General features: G+C 33.8%; 2 protein-coding genes across 3 annotated transcripts; one reads left to right on the forward strand and one right to left on the reverse strand.

Annotated features, from left to right (window-relative positions):
• The first annotated feature begins 3,574 nt into the window (after positions 1–3,574).
• On the forward strand, positions 3,575–11,427 carry HEXO3 (beta-hexosaminidase 3). Its single transcript, XM_011012496.1, has 14 exons — positions 3,575–4,302; positions 4,745–4,819; positions 5,380–5,415; positions 5,513–5,624; positions 5,945–6,015; positions 6,686–6,816; positions 6,902–6,967; positions 8,131–8,231; positions 8,395–8,454; positions 8,745–8,778; positions 9,213–9,311; positions 9,388–9,447; positions 10,144–10,394; positions 11,045–11,427. The coding sequence occupies exons 1-14, from the start codon at positions 3,982–3,984 to the stop codon at positions 11,209–11,211; spliced, it is 1,584 nt and encodes a 527-aa protein (XP_011010798.1). The 5' UTR covers positions 3,575–3,981; the 3' UTR covers positions 11,212–11,427.
• Positions 11,428–12,168: 741 nt separating this feature from the next.
• KOR2 (Six-hairpin glycosidases superfamily protein) lies at positions 12,169–16,084 on the reverse strand. Of its 2 annotated transcripts, XM_011012691.1 has the most exons (6): positions 15,825–16,084; positions 15,245–15,734; positions 14,220–14,527; positions 13,504–14,101; positions 13,195–13,367; positions 12,169–12,808 (listed from the first exon to the last, which is right to left on the reverse strand). In XM_011012691.1, the coding sequence occupies exons 2-6, from the start codon at positions 15,624–15,626 to the stop codon at positions 12,407–12,409; spliced, it is 1,863 nt and encodes a 620-aa protein (XP_011010993.1). In that variant the 5' UTR covers positions 15,627–15,734; positions 15,825–16,084; the 3' UTR covers positions 12,169–12,406. The 2 variants fall into 2 exon arrangements, with proteins under 2 accessions (XP_011010993.1, XP_011010912.1); XM_011012610.1 differs by having other exon boundaries at positions 15,245–16,084.
• Between the last annotated feature and the right edge of the window lie 8,533 nt (positions 16,085–24,617).

Below are 24,617 nucleotides of genomic sequence, written 5' to 3' on the forward strand. Positions count from 1 at the left end.
AATATATATATATATATATATAGTCAGCAAAAAAAAAAGAGAAGTGGGAAGGTTAGATCCACCACAAATAGGCAGGTGTGCAGGTCTACTTGTGTGCCTAACCCAATTTCTAACACAAGGGGCAGACGGTCGTAACCTTTTTTTTTAACAAGAAATAACAGGTGAAAGGTGACTTGTCGTATTAAGAAAAAAGGGATTTACATATACAGTTAAACTAATCCCAATTTTCTAGTTGCTTTGATGATTTAGTTAAAAAAATATAAAGCGAGTGCTATTACTCCAACCAAATCTCATGATTTTTCTTTTAATAACACCACAATTTGCTATACAAAAACATCAACATGGGCTATAAAGTGTGAACAAAAAAGAATACTACTTCGAGTTGCAGAAACATTCCTAGTAGATGCTATATTTTCAAATTAAATTAATTAATTAATGTGGTAATGAATAGTTACGTCATCAAACTTCAAACAATTACTAGATTCATAGAAACCATCAACACACTTACAGACCTACCAAAGTGGGGCTTGGGGTTCAAATTTTCTCCGTAGATTAAGGAGGCAGGGCTGATATTCCTACTGTTTTTTTTTAAAAAATTATTATGTTTTAACTATTAATGATCTTTATGCAGGTATTATTGTAGTTATTTTTTAAAATATTTTTTATATTAAAATATATTAAAATAATAATTTTTTATTTTTTAAAAAATATAATTTAAATTTTTATGAAATATAATTTACACTGCATTACTAGAAATAACTAAATTTAACGACAAGGATCGTTTAAAACATTTCACTGTAGAGTTAATTGGTTTAAAAATATAAATCAAATTCAAGAAGCTCGTACAGTTTTACGTCTCGAAGTTGAAATCATAATTACTCTGGTACAATCTTTTTCTGAAATAATATAATGATTTGCTAGGGAAAAAAGAAAAAGAAAAGGAAAGGAAAAGAGTGGGTGGTGCATTGGTGGTTGCTTGGCCGGCGTCTGCTGACACTCGTGTTGCAAGCACCACTAAAGATCTAGAAAAAAAGGAGTTGCGATCCTGACATCTAACAAATCAGAGGGTCCGCATTAAAGATGGGTCCACAGCTAATAGGCGCACGAAAAATGGCGGGAGGTTTTATCTTATGGCCATGTGACAGGTACGGAGAATTTTAAAAGGCACTGCTTTATTATCTCGTTGCCACCACCACTTGAGAGATACGGAGAAAATAAGAATGGTTGATTTTGTATTTTAAAAATATTTTGTATTTATTTTAAATTATTTTTAGATTATTTTGATATGGTAATATCAAAAATATTTTAATAAAATTAAAAAATTATTTATACATATTAAAAAAAGTAAAAATAATACTTGAATTAAATAATATTATAACTTAATTATTATTTATAAAATATTTCACAAGACTTTATGGGTTTATAAATATTTTTTAGTTGATATGTTAAATTTAAAAATTAACTATAAAATATTTTTAACTAGTTAATTTTTTATGTAAAATATTTTTTAAAAAATAAATATAGCAATTTTTTTTAGCAAACAAATACATAAAATATTTCATGCAAAACCAACATGAAACGCTTAATTTTTGTTCTAAGATATTGGTTCCACTCGAGTTTGTGCCGCCTGACTTGGTAGAATGGGTAGATAGGTTTTTTTTTTTTCATGGGAGAAATTCATGATGCAGAGGTTGTTTAAGGAAAAGTTTGAGGAAAACAAACAATTTTAAAATTTACAGTTCATTTATTATTTCTATTATCCTTTTTTTATATATATTTTATAGCTTGTTTAGATTGAAATTATAAAACTATTAAATAAGTAAATCAATCGGAAGAACTCGAAAAAATATCAAATAATAAAATTATAAATTGTAGTTTTAGTGTGATCCTTTTTTTTTAAATTATATTTTCATGCTTTATATTTTTTTTTTGATGTTTTTATTACGTTGATTTATTATTTATCTTTTTTTATACAAGAAACAATAATATTTTAAAATACTAGCATTTAATATTATTCAATAATATTATATAAATTAAAAAGAGATTGCTTAATGACATAATATTTGTAAAATTTGATCGCAATCTTAATTTTATTCATAATTATATTTTACCCGATATTGTTGCGCGCTTGGGAAAAAAACTGTAATCTTTGTTGGATATATTTCATATATAATGAAATTATAGATAGTTTAATGAAACAATAAAAAATATTTTATATTAAATATTATTTATTTCATGATATAATACCAATAGTTAAATCTATAATATCTAAATTAAAAATTATTAATATTAATATATATTTTTAAAAATTATTTTATAACCTTAATTCTAAAATCATTATTAGCAAAACATATTAAATTATTTTTTGTTCGGCCTCAATTTTAATCATATTTTTAATTAAACATACATAAATATAAAATTAAACACAATCAAAAATATTTTTTATAAAATATATTTTTTTAAATTGTAACCACAACAACTATTATTTACGTGTTTTTTAAGTATAAATATAGGACTGTATTATTTTTTTAATAAAAAATCTCACAATTTCTTTAACTATATCTACACATCAAGTATCAACAGATAAAGCTGAATTTTAAACCACAGGAAAAGTAGGGAAATCTACTGTTTATATCAGGATTTTGTCTACCAAGGGACATGATATTTATTGCAAAGATTTTTTTTTCTTCAAGTGGTATCACGTGAATCTCAGCACATTCAATGTTACAACTATAATTACCTAATAAAATGAATAAAAAAATAAAATAAAATAGACTAGCATGTTATTTTGCAAGAAATCATGGTAAAATTGCAAATAATAACATCTAAAGTTTATTTTTTTTAATTATCATCTCATTATCACTATTTCATCAATGAAAAATACATTTAATATTATAACAGTAATTGTTTTTAAAATATTTCAAATTAAAAAATAAATTAAAATATTTTTTTATTCTCTAAAAATTATTTTTAATAACAACATATTAAAATAATAATAAAACCAAATAAAACTATCAAAAATTAATTTATTTAAAATAAAATTTTTGCAACAAAAACAAAAAAAAGGTCAAACAAGAAAAAGGTTAAAAAGAAGACAACATTTATAAGAATCTATTTATTTTTGTGTTTAAAAAATATTTTTTTAAAAAGTATTTTTTATTTTAAATTAATATATCTTGTTATGCTAATATTAAAAATAAAAATTTAAAAATAAAAAATTTAATTCAATATATTACCAAATAAATAACATTCTAAAAAAACCACCACCACAGTATTAAAAAGTTTTAAGTTTGCATGTCGACCAGATAGAAAATTTAAAATCATATGGTTACTAGAAAATTCAAGACGCTTTATTTTCTCTTGCACCCACGTGTAAAAACTAGTGGCAAGTATGAGAAGGAAGGAGGAATTGAGTTCAAAGCCCACCTCTTTTTAGAGTTCTAAACACATGCTAAAGGCTTAAACCTATGAATATGTCACTGTACATTCACAGGCATTCATTATTCACCGACAATGGATACCTTCCGTTACTGCTTGGACCGGCAGATTTGATTCGACTTTGAAAACAAAAATAGATTCAGATTAGATTTTGGATTTACTATTATAATCTTCTTAAGACAACAACAGGATAGGATGGGAGAGAGAATAAAGAAAGAAGGAAAGCCCATCTCACATCAGTGCTTCTCACGCCAAAACAATCGCTAACTTCAGACTGAAAATGTAACAAAAAGGAAACATAAAATAACATCTCTGTTAATCCCATTATCTTGAAATTTATGGCCGAACACAACCCTCTTGTTCCCTTCTCTTCACCTCCCAAGATTCTCTGTTTTTTGTTTTCTTTTTATAGCGCCAGGAGTTGAATATAGACCATACACTGATACAAATGCATGTAGTGTGTCTATATATCTAAACTTCAATCTTGATTCTGTTTCTTGGGTCTCTTTTCTTTTCTTTTTTATTTTTGTTGGAAAGATAGGGATGGGGTTGAAAAGTGCTTGGGTAGTGATGGTGTTTTTGTTTCTTGGGGTTGCTGTGGCAAAGAATGTGAATGGGTTGAATTTATGGCCAATGCCGAAGTCTGTGAGTAGAGGGCACAGGAGGGTTTACATGAGTCAAGATTTTCAGTTAGTTACTGATGGGAGCAAGTACATTGATGGCTCTGAGATTTTGAAGGATGGCTTTACAAGAATGCTTGATGTAGTGAAAGTTGCTCATGTTGTTGATGGTGATCTTTCTAGCGTAGACAAGTCTCTCATCATTAAAGGAATTCATGTTCTTATTTTCTCACCAGATGACCGGGTATGGTGGAATTGGTTATCAATTAGCTTTCCAGTCAGAGCCTTTTCTTTTCTTTTCTGATTATTACCTGATCAGTTCATTCACACGGGCCTAAAGATTAATGTTTACAAGTCTGGGAATGTGATTCTTCTGAGCTAGGCTGAGAAGAAGTCATTTTCTCCTTTTTCTTTCCACTTGTATAAAAAAAAAACAACTTTTTTTTTTTTTAAAATGACTTCTTCCTGTGCAATTTGATAATCCTTTTGTTTTAACTTATTTTTCACTAAATACAACAATTATTAGGAAGTAATCAATTATGAGCTGTAGCTATCATTAAGTTCTATTTAAACAATAATCAAGGCTCTTTTTTTTTTGGCATTTTAGATGAAATCTGGAGAGCTCCTTCCTTTAATTTAGATTAAACAAATGCTCTTTCTCCCTGTATTGTGATGTGCTTTTACAGTTACAATATGGTGTTGCCGAGTCATACAAACTGCTGGTTCCTTCACCAGAGATGCCAGATTACGTCCATCTTGAGGTGGGTGCAACCGCTATCTTTTTAGCTATATTGTCTACCAACTTACACCTGTCCAACTCAATTGTAATGAGTTTCTTTCTCAAGGAAGATGTTCAAATAGTAAGACTTGAAAGAAAATGCTACTGGATTTTGTCTGACATTTCCTAAAATAGTTTTCATATATTTATGTTGAAATGTAGCTTTGACATATTTGAATGTGCCATATAGCCAGCGCATTGACAAATGTTTCCAGTCTAATCTTTTGGACGAGGGGAAGGAGTCTCAAAGGAATTATTCGGTGTCCTATCTAGATTAGTGAACTTAAACCTAGTATTTGCTTACGAGAGGGGTCAATCATGCATTGTAGAGAACTAGTAACATTAAATCATGTTTTATAAAATCTTCCACTATCATGATTATAATCAATGATGGAGTGGGACCTTGCTGAAGCATGGTTGTTTTTATCTTAATTTTTGAACTAATGTTCTGTAGAGGCACCAAATTGAGTTTGGTCTACATCAGTAAGCTTTGATTCATGTAAATTGTTTGATCAATTCAAATTCTGTTTGGCAACATTACAGGCGCAGACTGTTTATGGGGCGTTGCATGGGCTTCAGGTTTTATACTAATCCTTAAGACATGAAATTGTATCTCTTTTGATATTCCTACCAAGTTCAAAATTGTCCAAGTTTGACATGACATTAAATTTTGCAGACATTCAGCCAATTGTGTCATTTTAACTTTACAACTAGACTGATTGAAGTTCACATGGTCCCGTGGACTATCATTGATCAACCAAGATTCTCTTATCGAGGGCTCTTGATTGGTGAGTTGTTTTCTGCAGTCCTTTTCTGTAATATGTTTAGTTTACTTTTGATGTACATGTCTTTCAAAGCCCCAGCTGAGGGCTTTATTCCATGAACTAGCTTCTGGTTTGATAAGGTTGGCAATTACTACTGAAGGTTTTGATGGGAAGAAAGTTTACTTCTTGTGAAATGGGTCTGGAGGGCTATCCCAAGCTGACACAGGGCCACTTGAAAAGCTTGATGTCCAATTGTTTGGTCGATTCTGTTTTTATATCTCAAATCCACTCTGTATTTTCAAATTCTAATGTGCTTGTCTGACTTACAAGTGGAATTTGTGCAGATACATCAAGACACTATCAGCCAGTGCCAATGATTAAGAAAGTAATTGATTCCATGGCCTATGCAAAATTGGTATGTGATGCATAGTTAACTAATCTATAGTTGAGAATCTTTTAGAATATTTGGTGAAGTAACTACATATTTGTTCTACTGTTTGCTGGAAAATAATCAGTGGTATTTTGCTTTTAGCATTATATGTATAAGAGGTTTTCATGATCGCATTTGTTGAGGAGTATCATCCCTATTTCTGTTCATAACCATTTGCTAGGATTTAGTTTGCCTGAATTAGCTTCTTCCTCTAGAGGGACAGCAATGAGGTTTGGGAAATCTTGCATCCATAAAAAGGATAGGAAATAGTAATTTGTGCAGCAGTGTTTAAGCCTTGGATCTTGCACCAGGAAACCTATCCAACATGAAATGAGACAGAAATTTGGCAACTGTCGCTTAAATTACCTGTCTTCCCTCCTTTTTGAACAGCAAATGGTGTTAACACAACAATTTACTTTAATTAGCAGTTTGCTGACACGGTTTACTTTGTAACAAGATGTAATGTTGTTTCACACTGACTTTACGTTGATTTTTATCATCTAACCTGTTGTAAGAACTCAGATAGCTGTGGTATTAACAGAATTAGTCGGTGAGAAGTGGATTTTCCTTGCAGAAGGTGTTAGCAGGTCAATAAAACTATTGAAAAACAATACCTTTCATTGGCCTTTATGATTTTATTCTGTTGCATATGCAGAATGTGTTGCACTGGCACATTGTAGATACCCAATCTTTCCCTTTGGAGATACCTTCATATCCACATCTGTGGGATGGGGCTTATTCAGTTTCAGAGCGGTACACCTTTTCTGATGCTGCTGAAATTGTGAGGCAAGTGATTCTGCTGTCTTCACCTTCTACACATTTATGTCTATGTAGTTTTATCATCTCTAATATGTCAAGAAAAAATTTGCAGTTATGCTCAAAGGCGAGGAATTAATGTATTAGCTGAACTTGATATTCCTGGACATGCTCTCTCATGGTAATAGTAACATTCTCATATAGTGGTTTTCTCTGTTGTCTTAGTTATATTCCTTTCAAAAATTACTGTGCATGTATCTATGAGATCAGGATGCAAACTTTTAACCCCAAAAATTGACACTCGGTCATTTAAAAAAAGAATCTTATCCCCTTCAAGTGAATAATGGCAGGATTTGAATTTCTGATCATTCATGGCTTCTGCAATAGCTACAGAAAAATTCCCAGGAGAAGACTTTATAGATCATGACTGGCTGATGTAATGACTGTCATGTCTTTCCAGGTGTTGGGGGGAATGTTTATACAGCTTTCTAATTTAGTTTTTGCAAGATGCTAGATAGCAACAATATATATTTCTTAACGGATAGAATTTAAGAATTCATCAGAATTATCACAGAATTAGGTAATGTTTAATCCATGAGGATATGTAGAGCATTTTTTCATAAGTCAATATGAGAAGCTGCCATTTGTCACTTGACTTGATGATGATGTATCTTTCTGTTTACCTGTATGATTTCCCTATTAGATGTTCTTCCTCTCAAACAATGGAGTTGGGTACTTATCACACCCTGCCAACTTGTATCCAAGAAAACTGCTTGTTTTTGAAAGTTTTGAGGTTATAAAGATGTTATTTTATGATTAATGCTGGCAAACCAAAAGGTTGTTTGTAGCTCATGGATCTATTGCAGTTAGCCTCAGTGAACTTTCTGCAGAAGTGATGAATGCTAATGGTTTTCAGGGCCAAACATGAGAACGATTAAGGGCTATTGTCTAGTGATAACTGGTGAAAGTCTAGGTTGGTGACCAAGGCATTGTAGATATGAGGCCTGGGGGTAGCCATTTGCAGAATGCTGCAGCTCTGAATCATTTTCAGAGTTCCTTTCCTAGGATTGTACTTCTATGGGACCACAAATGGGCAAGCCTTTATGGCTAACTCAGACTTCGGTGCATAGTTTAGATCGTCATGAATTTGTGACATTGTACTTTAAAAACCCATGGCAAGGCAGGTTCTGTAGGTTTCCCTTGTTGGCAAAAGATGCAAACTCACAAAAACAATAAAACTATTTGTCGTTTTCCTTTTCTTTGCAATATGGCCATTATGATAGAATGACATCACAAACTACGATCTCCAAATGACTTAAATGGATATTTTTCCCCTGTAATTAGGGGGCATGGCTATCCTTCTCTATGGCCATCAAAAAACTGTCAGCAGCCACTTGATGTCAGCAATGAGTTTACATTCAAAGTAATAGATGGGATTCTTTCAGGTAATTCCTGTACTTTCAATTTGGAACAGTGTGGTTTGATATCAATAAGTTGTCATGTCAGAAGACTAAGAAAATATATATAAATTTGCAAGTTAGCTTAATTTGGGTGAAAAACAACAATGAAAGGAGGAATGGTTAACATGATTACTTGTTTCATGTTCAGATTTCAGTAAGATCTTTAAATTCAAGTTTGTTCACTTGGGAGGTGATGAAGTTGACCCAAGTAAGTTCAATAGTTATATTTTGCTATCACCATTTTTGTATTGATTGCTTATTGTTTATGGAACATTTATTATTATTATTATTTTGTTTCTTAGCATCTGGGGATTTTCTTTCCTTTTATCATGTCTTTTCTTCTTTTATTTTATGGTGTATGTGTTGAAACATGATATTTGATGTTAATGAAAATATAGGGGCCACAGTTTACTTGCTTCTGCTTGCTCTTAATTTTTGAAATATATATCTAGATGGAGCTTCATATTATTGACACGCAACTGTATGAGTCCTTTTCAGGTTGCTGGACAAAAACTCCCCACATAACAAAATGGTAACAATCCCATGAATTCTACATGCAAAGTAACTGATGTTTCTTTTCTTTTCTCTTCTTTTCTTTTTTCTGTAGGCACCAAGTATATATATCACATTATTATCTTTGTGCTTGATGCCCACAACCATATTTTCCTCCTTTTGTAGTTAATCCATGTGGATTTACGTGGGTACTGTGTGCTTGCTGTACATGACATCACCGTTACATTCTATGCCAATGTTATTTTATGATTACTGCTATTATTGGATTTCCTGAGAAATAAATAGCATGTCAGACTCACAGCTATTTCTTTTAGTTTTTGTTTTCCTCCCATTCCATGTAACTTAAAAGAGCATGCAATTGTAACAAAAGAGAGAGGGCATGTAAATTGTATTCGTATTGGATGTTGTTTGACCTTGACCTGATCAAGATACTGTCTATTCTGAAACCTGCAGGTTAAAAGAGCATAGAATGAATGGATCTCAAGCTTACCAGTACTTTGTCTTGCGGGCACAGAAAATAGCTTTGTCCCATGGATTTGAAATTGTTAACTGGTACGAACAATTCTGGATAAGGTTAGATATCAAATTTCATTGGTTTTATATCTTATCCAATCATGCAATGTAACAGGGAGGAGACCTTCAATGGCTTCAGAAATAAATTGAGCCGGAAGACAGTGGTGCACAATTGGTATGCCATGCTTTCTGCATAATTTCATAAAATGACCTTGTCATGATGCATCTTAACATGGCCACCCTGTAGATCAGTAAATGAACAAATATAAGCATCATTTATCCATGATGCAACCGTCTATTTGCTTGCTGGACTTGTAGTATTGAGAGACTAGAATCAAGATTATACAAAAAATGGGAAAAGCTCCCCTGTGCAGAAAATAAATTTTGGTTAATCGATACAGCTAAACTTGACTTGATAAGGGTGTTAAGATGTTTTAGTCCATCTGCAATGCTAACTGTGACAAGTAATTTTTATATGCTAGAAAAAGTCAAATGTAGTAGTTGGTAAAGAGTGTGGATCTCGGTACTATTCATTCTCACTACTTACATGTTTGCTAGTTCTGAAAAGTGACATCTGGTTCACCTGGTCGAAGTCCATTAATGTTTAGATGAGAACTTCATTAACTCTTTCTCTCTGTGAATTATTGTTGAACCAATTCACATTTTGTAATCACAATTAAAATTACTTTAGATATTAGACAATCAGTGAACATTGTTGAGTTAATTACACTACGAAAACAAAAATGTTCTGGACTCCTTTTCCACCAAGCAAATAGATCTTAGAGATGATTGTATTTGCACTGCTATAATAATTTTGTTTGTCCTTACATTTCGGGCACACTTCATCTTTAGCATACAATTTTTTTTGCAGGCTTGGAGGTGGAGTTGCTGAGCAAGTGGTTGCATCTGGGCTGAGGTGCATTGTGAGCAACGAGGACAAATGGTATCTAGATCACTTGGATACTCCTTGGGAAGAGTTCTATAAGAATGAACCACTTACAAATATAACAAAACCCGAGCAACAGAGTTTAGTTCTTGGGGGGGAAGTATGCATGTGGGGAGAAAAAGTGGATGGGTCAGACATTGAACAAACCATATGGCCACGTGCTGCAGCTGCTGCAGGTATTTATTGTATATCATGTCAATTGACAACGAAATTGCTGAGACGTTGCAACATATTCATATTAAGTTATGCAGTTTTCCTGTTTTCAACACTATGTAGTTGCGTGATGGTCATTGGAAAGGATTGTGCGGTGACACAAACAATAATATAAATCTGATTTGATACTAGCTTCCTAGTCACATAAATTGGTCACAATCTTGGTGAATTTACTACTGTTGAGCTTAAGGGTTCATGAAACTATACGCTTTGGGGATGCTTCTGTGTATTAAGAGATCTGCCTTTCCATCCCAAAGGTGGTTTTATTTGATAGATGGTTATCACTGCTAACATTCATGGACCAAGGCAGGTGACTGGTAGTCTCATTTGAAGAGGCACCAGATGATGCCTTGAGTGATTTTTAGAGTTGACTAGTTTTGATCTTTTTTAGAATCCTCTTAGAGGTACTTCTTGAGAAACTTTTTCATCATTATAGGAGAGATAAAGACTTCTAACTATACATCTTTCTTCCCTTTGTTTTTAAGCTCAGCATGTCAAATCTTCCATTTTTTTGTAACTGCTCTCTACTCACCTTATCTTTCTATGCGAACTGTATCTTCACTTTAAAATAACGATTTTATTCTCTCTGTTTTCTGTTCCTATGTGATTGAAGAGCGGCTATGGACACCTTATGACAAGCTAGCGAAGGATCCAGAAAAAGTTGCTGGAAGGTTAGCACACTTCAGGTGTTTGTTGAATCAAAGAGGGGTTGCCGCAGCTCCTTTAGCTGGACCAGGCCGAGGAGCACCTATAGAACCAGGTTCTTGTTATGTACAGTAATGACTACAAACACATCTCTAATTCTTGAGGGTGAAATGCAGTTGATTCAAAATCACCCCCGGATTTAAGGAACACGTAATAATGCATCCTGGATATATCCAGGTGGCGTCTGGTTCGATTTTTATGAAAATGGTCCAAAATGGTCTCACAAGGTCTGTCATGTCCTTTCGTTCTTGAAGTGTATGTGGTTGAATTGTAAAGGAGACTTCCAAGGGATTTCGAGTGTTTATGGTGAAGTTTTTTCTTTCTTTCTTTCTTTCTTTTTTCCTTTGGATCTTATCATATTTGACCCCAAAAATCATTAATTTGAACGGTTGAAATTTACCTTGAAAGATTAGTTCATAACTTAAGCATTGCGCTCGAAATTTGTTTAAGAAAAATAAATAAAAATCAAGTTTTAATTATTGATTTTTACTCAGATCTCATTAATGGAAGAATTATGAAAGGAGAAACTAGAAGCATTTTTTATCATATTTTAACCAATAATATATGTTCAAGGTATCTTGTCGGAAGTAATTTAAGAATTTTGGGAATAAAGTAACTTCATACTCGAGGAAAATAAGCTATATTCCCAAGGAAAATCTCCCTCAAGTGGTTTCTTGGGTTTGAAGAACAGAGTTGGATTTAAATCTTAAACTGGCAAGAATAGAGAATCTCCAACGAACCCCGGAAAATTATAAACTGTCCAATGCATTTGACACCCGACAATTCCTGGACTCTAATAAAAACTGTCCCAGTTTACCTGAATTTCCAAAGAACACTAAATCGTTTAGCCACCGAACAAATTAAAGAATGTGATGGACCAATCTTTTTAGTGAACATAGATTGGTTTCATATCCTTGAAATACTTTCCATTTAGTGGAAGGCAGATTGATTGAGCATATTATATTCCACATATTCCAGAAGTTCTTCAAATACAGTACCCATATCATTTGGTCAATTGTGAAATTAAGCCAGTTCAGTATAATTACTTCCACAGAAACATTTGCATTGACAGTTTAGCAAAGCAACAGTTTGTTTAGAAGAGCAAGTATCACGTAACATGAAGATCCAGATGTCGCACAGTTGTGAACGTATCAGTAGTGTTCTGTGATGTATAAACAGGAGCTCGATAAGAAAAACTTCAAGAAAATCTCAAGAATTCTATGATGTATAAACAAAAGCTCAAGCTGTTGGCGATTAATTTTTTAGCAGCTCAAGGCTTCCAAGCTGGAGGAGGTGGAGGGTTTGGAGGGTAGAGCGGTGGAACTGCTGAAAAGATTGAATTCTTATCGATGCCAATCCCACCACTGCTTGTCAAGGATGCAAGCGCAGCAACTAGTCCTGCATTTCCAGCTAAAGTTGGCTCGGTAAAGTTGTAATTAGTGCGAACATCACGGAACCGATCAAACCTATCAGGCCCTCCAACCATGGCTCCTGTAATGTTGTGAGGATTGGGCTTGGAGCTGTCACGCCACTTCCATCCGCCTGTGCACGAATACCTTGTGTTGTCACTGGGTGTTGATGCTCCACGGTGATGAATATGTCTGGGAAACTTTGTCCCGTACCCTACCACGTAGCTCATTTTCATGGGGTTATCACCTAGAATGTAGTTGATCTGTGTTGAAAACAATCACGGGGAAGATTAGTCTACTAGGAGATAAAAAGAGTGCATGAGGCAATTTCAAGAAGAACAACTGTATTTTGTGGCTGAGGCATAGCCTAATTGATATTACAACATCCGTCTGAAGAGGAGTTACGAAAGTTGAAATTCCCCTGCCCAAAAACTAACAAATCATTTGGTGCCAATCTGAAACTGGCTAGCTTTCTCACGAAGCTTGTTGCATGGTATATGACTCTGATCAGCTGTGCATATCAGCAGTTCTTTCTCTAACCAATTCCTACTCTGGGACTGCCTATTAGAGTTGACTTGGCAATATTGGATATTTATCAGCTAGCAAGTTACTCTATCCTGAAACAGAAAGATTCAGAAGAAAAGGCTACCTGTGACGTGGCGAAACTCCGAAGAAGGTCCAGTGAGATAAATCTGGGGCCACAATTGAATCCTGGAATTCTGGTGGCATTCAGATAATCGACATAGAGTGATGCTAAGAAGGCAGCATTAGCCACATACTGAAGAGGTTGTGGCCTTCCATGGTTCAGTTGGATCATTCCTCCTGCAAAATTTTGACAACACGTCAGAAAAATCACCAAAAAAGGAAGAGAAAAAGTTAAAATTACTGGCACGTGATCCATTGAAGCAAATAGTATCACTTAGTCACATGGTTAAAGAGCGGGATCCGATGTATGTACCTTTAGTCCAGTTGAATACATTGAATTGCTGAAAATAAGAACACATGTTAAGTTCTGTCTTCTTATGATAACTGTGCAACATCTCCTCATATGGATATCCTGGATTCAAGAATATCCTGTACCTTGTCAACAGCAGCATAGCTGCTGGTAACTTGTTGTCCCAACTCAGTACACTCAAGTCAGAAATACTTAAAAGTGCCTTGGAGTGCCTAGAGAAGCCTGGTTCAGTTGCCAGTCTAATGTAGGAAATGTTTCCTGTGGCATAGTACAGCCAAGTAGCACCCCAAATGTACTCATCATAATAGCCACTGGAGTTGTAGTAAGGTTGAATGTAATCATTCCCAGAAGAATATGCTCTCCGTCTTCCACCATCTCTGGCAAAGGCATATACTGTCTCTGCACCTCTTACAAGCTTTTTTGAATAGGCCTCATTGTCCCGGAATACTATTGAGGCTGCAGCCAAGGCTGCTGCCATTTCTCCGGCAAGGTCAGCGCCTGAATTTACAACTTGGGTAGGCCTCGGATAGTCCATATCTTCAGGTCTTTGCCAGCAGTAATGATCATCTGGAAGTCTCGAGCCATTTCGAGATCCACCAACCTGGGGGAGAAACATGGAAATGTTACACTAACAAGCAACGGTATAATGGCTTTGAAGTCTTAATAAATGGAAATATTGTCAGGCGCACATAACGTTCATTCCGAATTAAGAATATTACCTGGCAGTAAATCTTGTCAATTTTGCTGGCACTGGAGTTGAAGGTTAATAGCAAGTAATCAGTTCCCCACCTGATTAGATCTCTGGTATGCTGGTACTCGCCAATGGCCTCATACTTCTGTCTGTATTCAATGACACTCCAGCTCAACATAGTCATGGCAAATGCCATGGGAAAATGAAACTTGGTGTTGTCTCCAGCATCATAGTATCCTCCAACAAGACCTGCTTTAGAAAAATCAGTACCATTTCCATCCTGTAGCCCTGAATCTCCTCTCCATGGAATTCCGTTGTTCTTGTGCAATTTACCAGCTGCACAACACATTCAATGATGGTACTCTCAGTCAACACTTGTCAATTCTATAATAGAACTTCAGTGCACAGCCTACCAATGGCTAATTATAAAACAAACTGTTCTTCGAAACTGTTTATCAGCTGGTGAGTACTACTAATACAATAATTTATTTCTATATAATACATGCCAAAATTTGTTTTATTGTGAGCAAAAAGTAATTAATTGTATTTGTTAATGGTAAGAAACTTAAAAGTAAAAGAAGCTGCTGATAATCAGCAAATGGTATCTCAAGGTCCTGTCGAAACCATCGTTTTATTTATTTATCTATTCGAAACACAACATATATATGAATTAAATTATCCCAGCTAATTAAACAAATTCACATAATAATTTACATCCGAATGACTTGTTCATCGAATTCCCATCTTAGAGTGGCTTAATTAGCAGTAAAACTCTAAGCTTCCATGGGCAAAACACGAAATCAAGAGTGTGAGATGAAACTCGTAATTAGACACGAAAGCCAGAGTATCTTAATATAAATATGTAAAGATGATGAAATATGTCTTTTTTTCCCAATCATTTTCATTGTTTCAATCCGAATTATTTAATTTGTTATCATAATAATTTGAAATATCACTTTTAAAATCACTCGGTAGACCACAATTACTACAGAACTAACCCTCTTGGAAAAGAAAAAAAGAAAAAGAAAAGCTGTAACGTTTGACTTGACTTACATTTTTGGGCATTGAAGAAGAGAAGAGCCTTTCGGAGGGCAAGAGTGTAATTGTCAGGAGGAGGAGGCTGAGAGTTGTGCTTTGGCAAAGTCTTGACTACGATGGTAGGGAGTGCAATAACAAGAAGCGCAAAAACAAAAGCATATAGAGTCCACTTCAAGGCTTTATGGCTACAGGCTACGCAACCCAAGTCCACGTACTTCTTTTTCTTGGTCTCTTGAGGGTACAATAACCAGCTCTGTTGTGTCTCGTCTAGATGGTGATGCTGGGGTTGCAAGGCTGCCTTGTCCCACTCCATGTTGCGACTCTTGTCATCGTCGGTTGTTGATTCTGTTCCATTGTAAATCTCCAGCGACCCTCCCCAGTGATTTGCTGAATGCATTTTTCTTGTTTTCTTTTCTTCTTCGAGGTTATGTTTCTAGTGAGTGCAATAACAGTTATTCTCCCTTGCTGTAACTCATGTAAGCAAAGGTGGTGGAGAAAGAGAGGTCTGATGATCAAAGAGGAATCAAAGATTGCCGATGTATTTGATATAATAGATGACTGAAAAGAAGAAGAAGGAGGGGCTGCAGGTTTTTACCTTGTGGGCAGGGAAGGAGAAAGAGGAAGATATATAGATGGCCGGCCACTGATTACCAGTTGGAAATCGCTTACAAAAGTGATGAATATTGATGACACTGGAAGAAACCAATATTCTCTATGGCAAGAGAAGTTTCTCGGGGGGGGAAAAACTGGCCTCTCTGTATCCCAGCCTCTCTCTCTCGCATCATTCTCTGGCATAAATACTAGTCTACCAGCGTTAATTGAAATTCAGGGGCTCGAATGGGAGGAGAGGGAGAGAGAGAGAAAGCGAGGCGTTGACTATGACTAAATAAATCTAACATGGTTGCGGTGCTTATTCAGAGATTAATTTAATCCAACTGTGATATAAAATTGATTGCCTTGTTTCTTCTGCATGGAAGAATTGATGCTTTTTAATTTAAAGGACATATATGTCAATTACTTTTTTAATATATATATATCTGAATTTGTGAAGAAGAATGAGATAATACATGAGATATGTAAAGGGATTTTCTTAGATTAATTTACATTTCAATTAAAGATTAAATCTCGTTTTTAAATAACTTCAGAGGCATTTTTTTCTCCATCGTGCTAATATCAGCGAAGAATTTAATAAATATTTCCAATTTTATTTTCTGCAGCCGGATCTTGTTGACCAGTTCGGTGGGTGGTGTCTGTCTGTCTGTCTGTCTGGCCAGGCAGCCAGCTCCCTTTTCCATTTTTTCACTCGTATGCTTATAAGGCTATCTCTCTTTGCTGGTTTTTTTTTTTTTTTTTAATTTAATTTTTTATTCAAACCTGCTGTGTCCCCCATGTTTCTCTCGTTTCTTCATTGGATTACGTGGCTTTTAAATTAAACCCCCAAGTCGAATGTGCATGCACGTTACTTGTCATCGGGCTTTGATTCTTTCATATAGAGAAATAGTGTTTGATTTTTTTAGATTCTCTCGTAATTAAGTGTTTCAATTTTAACTTCAGTTCTTCAATTGGATTGTTCTTTTCGTTTAATGATAATACAACCAAATATCTCAGTTAATAAATAAACAAAACCCAATTCGTTTAATTTTTTTTTTGTTTTAAATTAATATATTCTTGATATTCTTAAATTATTTTAATATATTAATCTTAAAAATAATTTTTAAAAATAAAAAAATATTATTAATATATTTTTTTAAATAAAAAATATTTTAAAAATAATCATAACTACACTACCAAATATATACTTGTGGTTATAACATGGACACAAGAAAAAAAACTATTATGATACTTTGACCTACTAAAAAAACCCAGAATTCAAGATTGTAGAGATTAGTTATGACCTGTAGTTCAAGACTATAGAAATTAATTATAAATCATTTTCCTTGAAGTAATTGGCCCGTAGAGCTTTAAAATCTCTGTACAGTGCATTATTTGTAATAAACTAAGATTTAGATAAAATAATTAAAGAAAAAATGGGTAGTGACCGCCCGAGGGGAGAATGTTCAACTCAGCGGAGGAGTTTAACAGGCTCTTCTTTAAATTAATCAGGGCCTATGAGCTGTAATCAGTAGTGGTTAAAGCATGGACAATGACGGGTCCAGGCGCTCCAGCTTGCGCAAACACAAATAACCATGCCCACTGTTTGCTAAGACCTACAAAGTCAAGACAAACCAGCCATTCGACACCATGCCGTCACTTTGACGATCGGAAGGCCGGAGGAACGTCCTCTTCAAGGACCTCATGTGTCGAGCCAGACGGTTTGATCTTAAGGCTTCATTCAGCGAAGGGAAGCGTTCAAGAGATACCTAAAAATGAATTCATATATTAATAATTAATTATATAGATTTGGTGGGTATCAAGAAAGTCAGCCATATCTGTAATCTTTTACACAAATCCCGCCACAACCATATGCTTGTGCTGTTGGTTTTCGCCATGGATGCCGCAGCTGGACGCCCCTTGCAATTTATACAGAGCCCGGCGCAGACGCAAAGAAATCGTGCTATTTTTCTTCATAAAGCTACCACCTTGACTATTTATAAATATGTTTCACGTTATAATAGTTTTATGATTGTGATTTGAAAAATTTTTTTGATTAAAAATATTTTTAGTTGAAGTTAAGTTATTAAAATATATATTTGATAAAAATTATAATTAAAATTAAAGTTAAATAAAAAATAATTTAATATATTTAAGTAAAAATATTTTTTAAATTGAGATTGTAAAATAATTAAAAAGATATATATTAGTATTGATGATTTTTAATTTAAATATTATAGATTTAACTGTTATTATTACATCATGAAATAAATAATACTTTATATAAAATATTTTTATTATTTTATTAAATTATCTATAATTTTATTAGATATGAAATCTATCTGGCAAGAATTATGTTTTTCATAATTTTTTAACCATGTAATAACATCAAGTTCTCTATAACTTGAGATTTTTTCTATTTAGTTTTTTTTTATATATAATTGACATCACATGAAAAATTATTTAATTGTTACTATAATATATGGTATAAATTAGTAATATAAAATAGTGGCGGTGTAATAATAAAAGTGAAAAAATTGAAAACAGAGGAGAGACAGGGAAAGAGAATAAATAAATAAATAAAAATAGAGCTGACTTAAATTTTATTGTAATATTTGATTCCCTCATACACTAATATCTAAAATATTTTTAGATGGATTCTATCAATAGCTTAGGAGATTGTGACTAAGAGGAGCAATTAACAAAAAGGAGAAGGGTGGCATTCAGGAGCTTCCGAAAGGGATGCTTGGCCAAATCAGATTTGATTGAAGGTGGAGTTGATTATGTTATTGTGGCCATTGTTGCTGACCACAATGAAGAAGGGAGGAATTGTTAGCTGTCGGTTGGAGGATGAGAGTCTTTTGTGTTGTTGATGGTGAAGAGTTGCTTGCTACGAGTTGAAAGAAAGGGCTTAGTATTGATAGTAGATATGTTCTTTACTGTTTACATAAACAGTTAGCGGATAGGGAAACATAAAAATATAAAGTGCTGGATGAGAACATGGAAAAATTATTTCACCAAAAATTAAGGTTAAATCTTATTTTTAGTAGATTCCATGAATCGAACCATAATTTTATTTTATAACTAAACACTATATTATTAAGTTTAAACAAAAATATAACAGCTATTATAAAGAGAAACGATATCTAACTGTTTAAAATATAGATTAAGAATGCTAATTCATACTATTTTTTTTATATAAATATTGTATTATTGTAACGGTTGTTTTTTAAAATATTGTTTTTAATAAAAAGCATGCAAATTAATCCAATACTCTTTCAAGTTTCAAGTCCCTTAATCTCATTTAATTAAAATAAATGGTTTTATCACCGCATGTATGGCATTACTACTGCAGGGCAGGTGAAGCATCTAATTTAGCATCTCCTTTTATATTACATGTGTTTTGTGATTAAGACAAGAGAAAAATCCTCAACTAACGGCTGACCTTTCACGATGTCATGTAAGGTATGCCGTCTAGATTAATTTATCAGGAATTTCTTGAATACCTCACTTCTAGGAATTTGGTGCTCTTCAGTGCATGATAGCTGACAAACCGAGGAGAAATTTGAGGATTATGAAAAGAGGATGTTGCTATTAATGAAGAAGAAATCTCACCGGACAACTAGTTTATTCTAAGAATTGTTAGTAGTTTCGGATGCAGCGGCCAAGTAACCATGTCAAGAATGTTGAAAAAACATTTTTACACTCCCGAAAGCGAAATGAAAATTTCATCATTTGATGCTTACGGCTTGTTCTTAGCCTAAACAGGGGAGAAATAGGCATGGCGACTCTGTTCATAGGTACTCTGTAATACCCTGCCGCCGCCGCCGCCGCCGCTAGTATGAAGAAAAATTAACTGGGTGTCGATTCTGTTGATGTTAGAGCAAACAAATCTCAAATTACTCGCCACAGGGCACTCCATACAGCAGGGAAGGAACGGAACAACTCACAAAATATGTCTTTGATTTCATATTCCAGAAGAAGAGAAAAAAACTGAAACCTGTAGATTTTGCAGATTCTAAAATTAGCCTGTTTTAGAGAAATTAAGGTTAAATCTTATTTTTAGTAGGTTCCATGAATCAAATTATAATTTTATTTTATAACTAAAAACTATATTATTAAGTTTGAACAAAAATATAACAGCTATTACAAAGAGAAATGATTTTTAACGGTTTAGAATATAGATTGAGAATGCTAATCCATACTATTTTGCTTTATAAATATTGCATTACTGTGATGGTTGTTTTTTAAAATATATATTTTTTATATTAATAGATTAAAACTATCAATTTTTTTTTTTTGTAATTTAAACAAACAATGTTTTGATGGCAATGCCATCCACACTCTAATAAGACAAGAGAAGGGCGTGAGTGCTATGCATTTTATATCCAATGTCTCAAACTCTAACATTTATTTCTTCACGAGGATATAAAAAACATGCAAATTAATCCAATACACATAAAAAATTTTAAATTTTTTTAAAAACATTTTAAAACTACAAAAACAAATAGGGTAAGATGTAATTTATTGGTTGTGAAAAAATTAAAAAAGATTTCAAGAGTTGAAAAGTAAGGGGATGAAAGAAGCCATGTGAAATCAGGACATGCCAACGAGCTTAAATTGAGGTGCTAACTAAAACATTGTGGTTGATCACATTAAAAAAACAAAAACAAAGAATGAGTCTCCACATGGTTAGTTTTCAATCTGATAAACGTCATACGTTATTGACCGAGCCAAACTTCTTTAAGAGACATTTTTCAATTTATTTATAAAGAGACTCGAGCAATATTATAACGACTGACTTTGATCGCATCAAGCCACTTATAAATAAATAAAATAAAATAAGATCAGATCATATCATATTAATAAATATAAACACCATATTGGTTGCTCTAAAGTTCCATTATACGTCACTCGTTCTTCTTCGTTCTTTTCCCTCCAACATGTTAAGAAAATTAAAACATGACGATCAAGATAATACTACCTCTTCATTGTTTACTGGGACAGTATTTGTTTTAGCCATAATATTGGGGTTATTAAGAAGTATGCTTAGTTCAATCTAGATTTTAGCTTGATTAATTCTTTTTTTAAATTGATTTAATTATTAACTCGGTTAAATTTAGATATTGTATGAATGGATTCATAATTTAATTGATCAAAAGAAAGTCAACTTAATTTTTTTTATTTGTCCCAATCACTTTTTAAATTTTTATTCCAAATGTCGTTTTATTTTTTTAAAAAAACTACTAAAACAATCATCTAGATACTTAATCCAGTTAGGATTCGAGCCCAAACATAAATAATAACATTTGCCTGTAGGCGGTCTCGAACTTATTTTGGGACTCGATAAATCTATTGGACTATGGGCTGAAGTGCCGAACCCATTTTAAGTTTGACAAAATCCCCAGGCCCATGAACTAAATAAGTTCCCGCCGCGTAACTCGGCAAAGATCCATACTTCCGAAAATTTTCATCTCGATGTTCACGGAGAGTAACTTCAAGTGACAGCACCAAATACCTAACAGTACCGTATTTTCGAGTTCTTCATCAACTCAAAACCTCGATCCAGAAACATATAAATGATAAGCTCCTGATTCTCATACCGATCTGGAAAGCTATTAAGATTTTAAAGGATACATGGATGAGAAATAGTCGGCAGCACATCGGTCCTCGACAGACAAGACAAGCCAAATTCAGTGAACTTACTAGTGCTGATAATGTCCTACAAATAAGAGCAGAGAAGCAGACACACACAGAAGAGCTGATGCCTTCCCTTTTATTCTTAATATGTCCTTCTTCCAAAATCCCCTTGTCTTCTGCCGAACAACTACATTTATCAGAAACCAAATGCTATTTAAGACGAAATATTAGAAAAAATTGAAGAAAAAGGACTGGAAAATAATACAACATTAATACCTGTATTTTCATATTTGTGGAGGCTTATCATTTCATTGCTTCCCTCTCAACTTCCTTCGTAAACGAGCCATGTTCACAGCGATGAACACATGAATTCTATCTTTCACTCTTTATCACCACAGTGCCGTAAATAGTCTAAATTCTATTAAAAAAACAATTTAATTTAATAACTTAAATTTTTAAAAGAAATTTTAAAATATAATTTATATTATTTTCTAATATATCATTTCAAATGAATTTTTTTTAAATTTAAAATTTGTATAAATGCATATTAATTTGTGTAATTTTTATTAAATAAATAAAAATAATAAAATTTAAACTCATAATTGCTTAATTATTCAAGCTTTAATATTATATAAAACACTAATTTAATTCAATAATTTAAATTTTTAAATAAAATTATAAAATATAATTTATATTATTATCTAATTAAACTTAAACTTGAACACAAATTTCAGGCGCTAGTAGAACCATATCATTTCAATCCAATCACCAACATTTTTGCGGTTGTCATTCTTGGCCATGTGGCCTTCATCAACCGGCTTGGAGCAGTTGGACCACAAAGCTCAGGGTTTCCCTTATAAATTGAAGTATCAGTGTAGGTACCGAACTGGTTTGATGGAATCCGTCCTATAAATTGTTGTGTGATAAGTTGAAATGGTTCAAGGAAGTCAGAGAAGACATGCGCTTGAAGAAATGAGACATGAAAGATGGTTGATTGAGAGATCTGGAGTTTCTAAAAGTTTCGGGTCTCCAATCATTCCTGATATCTTTCCAGTCAATTGATTCCAAGACAAATTCAAGGTAACTAAGCAGGAAAGATTTGTCAATTCCTCTGGAATCTCTTCCTGTAGGTCATTACTCGAGATATCTACGACATTCGCAAGACCAAGTGTCTACCTGTGTTCAAGTTGCCCTCCCTTCACATTCAACGCCATCCCCTCCATGTAAAAGGGGTAGTCAGATGGATCATAGAACTCAAATAACTTAGATTGCCCGAACATGGTGGGATTGGTCCCCGATAAATTGTTTTGTGCGAAGTTCAAAATGTGGAGCTTAGGAAAATGATAGAGACGTTCAGGCATATTTCCATTGAACATGTTGGCTCGCAGATTTAGTATGGACAGGAACAACCTCCTTACACCAATCCAATTTGGTATTTTCCCCCGAGATTGTTGCTGCTCAATTTCATAACTTGTAGCCAAGGTAGTGAGCACATGGAACTTGGGATGCTACCAGATAGATTGGTCTTCGATAGATGATAGATCTAAGGTGTCTAGTAATTAAAAACCCTTCCAATGCCTATAGATTTTTCTTGATAATCGGTTGTCGGAGAGATTAATAATGCCTAGATTCTTTATTTTTCTCATGGAAGAAGGAATTTTGCCATGTAGAGAGTTCCCTGAAAGATCTAGAACGTTCAACATTGACGTAATTTGGCCTAATTGGTCTGGAAAATATGCTTTTCAGAATGAGAGTTTCAAGATCAGAACAGAGTGGGAGGCGGCCTTCTAATTGGTTGTTAGAAAGATCCAAAGCTGTAACTTGAGGGATTAATTTCCTACAGAAGCCAGATATTGTGCCTGAAAGTGCAACATCTGCACGCCCTAAGAAAATTAACTACCGTTGAGTTTCTAGCCATGCTAGAAATGTTAGACCTATTCCCAATCAGTGGCAGAGATTTCTACTAGACTCGGAGGGGAATCCACTGTGTGGTCTTACATCTAACGCAAGAGACTTGTTTGAAAATGACAAATAGAAAGTTTTCAGGTCGTTGAGTGTGAGGAAATGAATCTCAGATACGATGCCTTCCCAGGAGTCTTCATCAAGATACAGATTAACTAGAGACTTAAGTTGGCCGATTATTTCAGTCTGAGTCGGTCTTTCTCTAGAGCTTCGTTTCCTTTACTTCGAAATTAACAGAGCTCATTTGTCTTCGTAGTGAGGATTGAATTTATTAGCAAAGGGTAAATGAAGATTTTAAGATAAAAATGTATATGTTACGAAGACAACAAAAATTATTGTTTTGATTTGACTTTACAGCGAGGCAGCGGTGATTCCTGTCTAGAATTTCTTGGGTTCTGTATCAGTCATTGGTGATGGTGATGGTGATGGTGATGGCAGCTTGTTTTGTGAAGGTGAAGGTAGACAAATTAACCACAGCGGCATCCTAATCCTGCAAGTTTTTCTTTTTTTCTTGGATAATTAATTACTCTGACGAATTTGGATTAATGGCTATTGCTAGTCTACACTATGTTTCTGTGCTTAGTTCTTCCTTCCTCAAGGAATCTCAATCAGAAGCAGTGAGAAGACGGGGTGATGATGGAGGGGAAGCACCCGGACATCGTCACACCTGTAAACACAGCAGGAGCTTGAGGATGAGCATGTGGTGAGTCATGTCCGAGGAAGGGTTAGTGATAGATTGGTCCAACGTCAAAGTGACGGAAAGAGTACTGATCTATTGAGGGTGTTTGCATCTGATAGCCACTTTAACGATCGTAACTGTAACGATCATGGTGGTTCTTCAGAGGGTGGCGGGAGCGAGTACAAATGAAGAGGCAAAGAGGGGCTTGTGCCGATAGAACTTTTTCGTCATGTGAAAAACAATGGCAGTAGTTTTGATAATTTTTTTTTTAAAGAATTTTAGAAGAAAATTAAATATTAATGCATATATAAAATCATGATATAAATGATAATTTTTTAAATTACAATGGATAATTGCAATTTAGACCCTTTTGTTTTCTTATTTACTTTCTAAGTCGTCACAAGAGAGGGAAAAAAAGGAGGGAATTAAATCAGAATAGGGTCATTTCAGTAAATACAGTGTCACTATAAATAGTAAACACAAACAAAATCTTAAATCTTACATCCCTCCAGATCT

Source organism: Populus euphratica, unplaced genomic scaffold (genome assembly GCF_000495115.2).
Source record: "Populus euphratica unplaced genomic scaffold, PopEup_1.0 scaffold1.1, whole genome shotgun sequence".
Lineage (NCBI taxonomy): Eukaryota > Viridiplantae > Streptophyta > Magnoliopsida > Malpighiales > Salicaceae > Populus > Populus euphratica.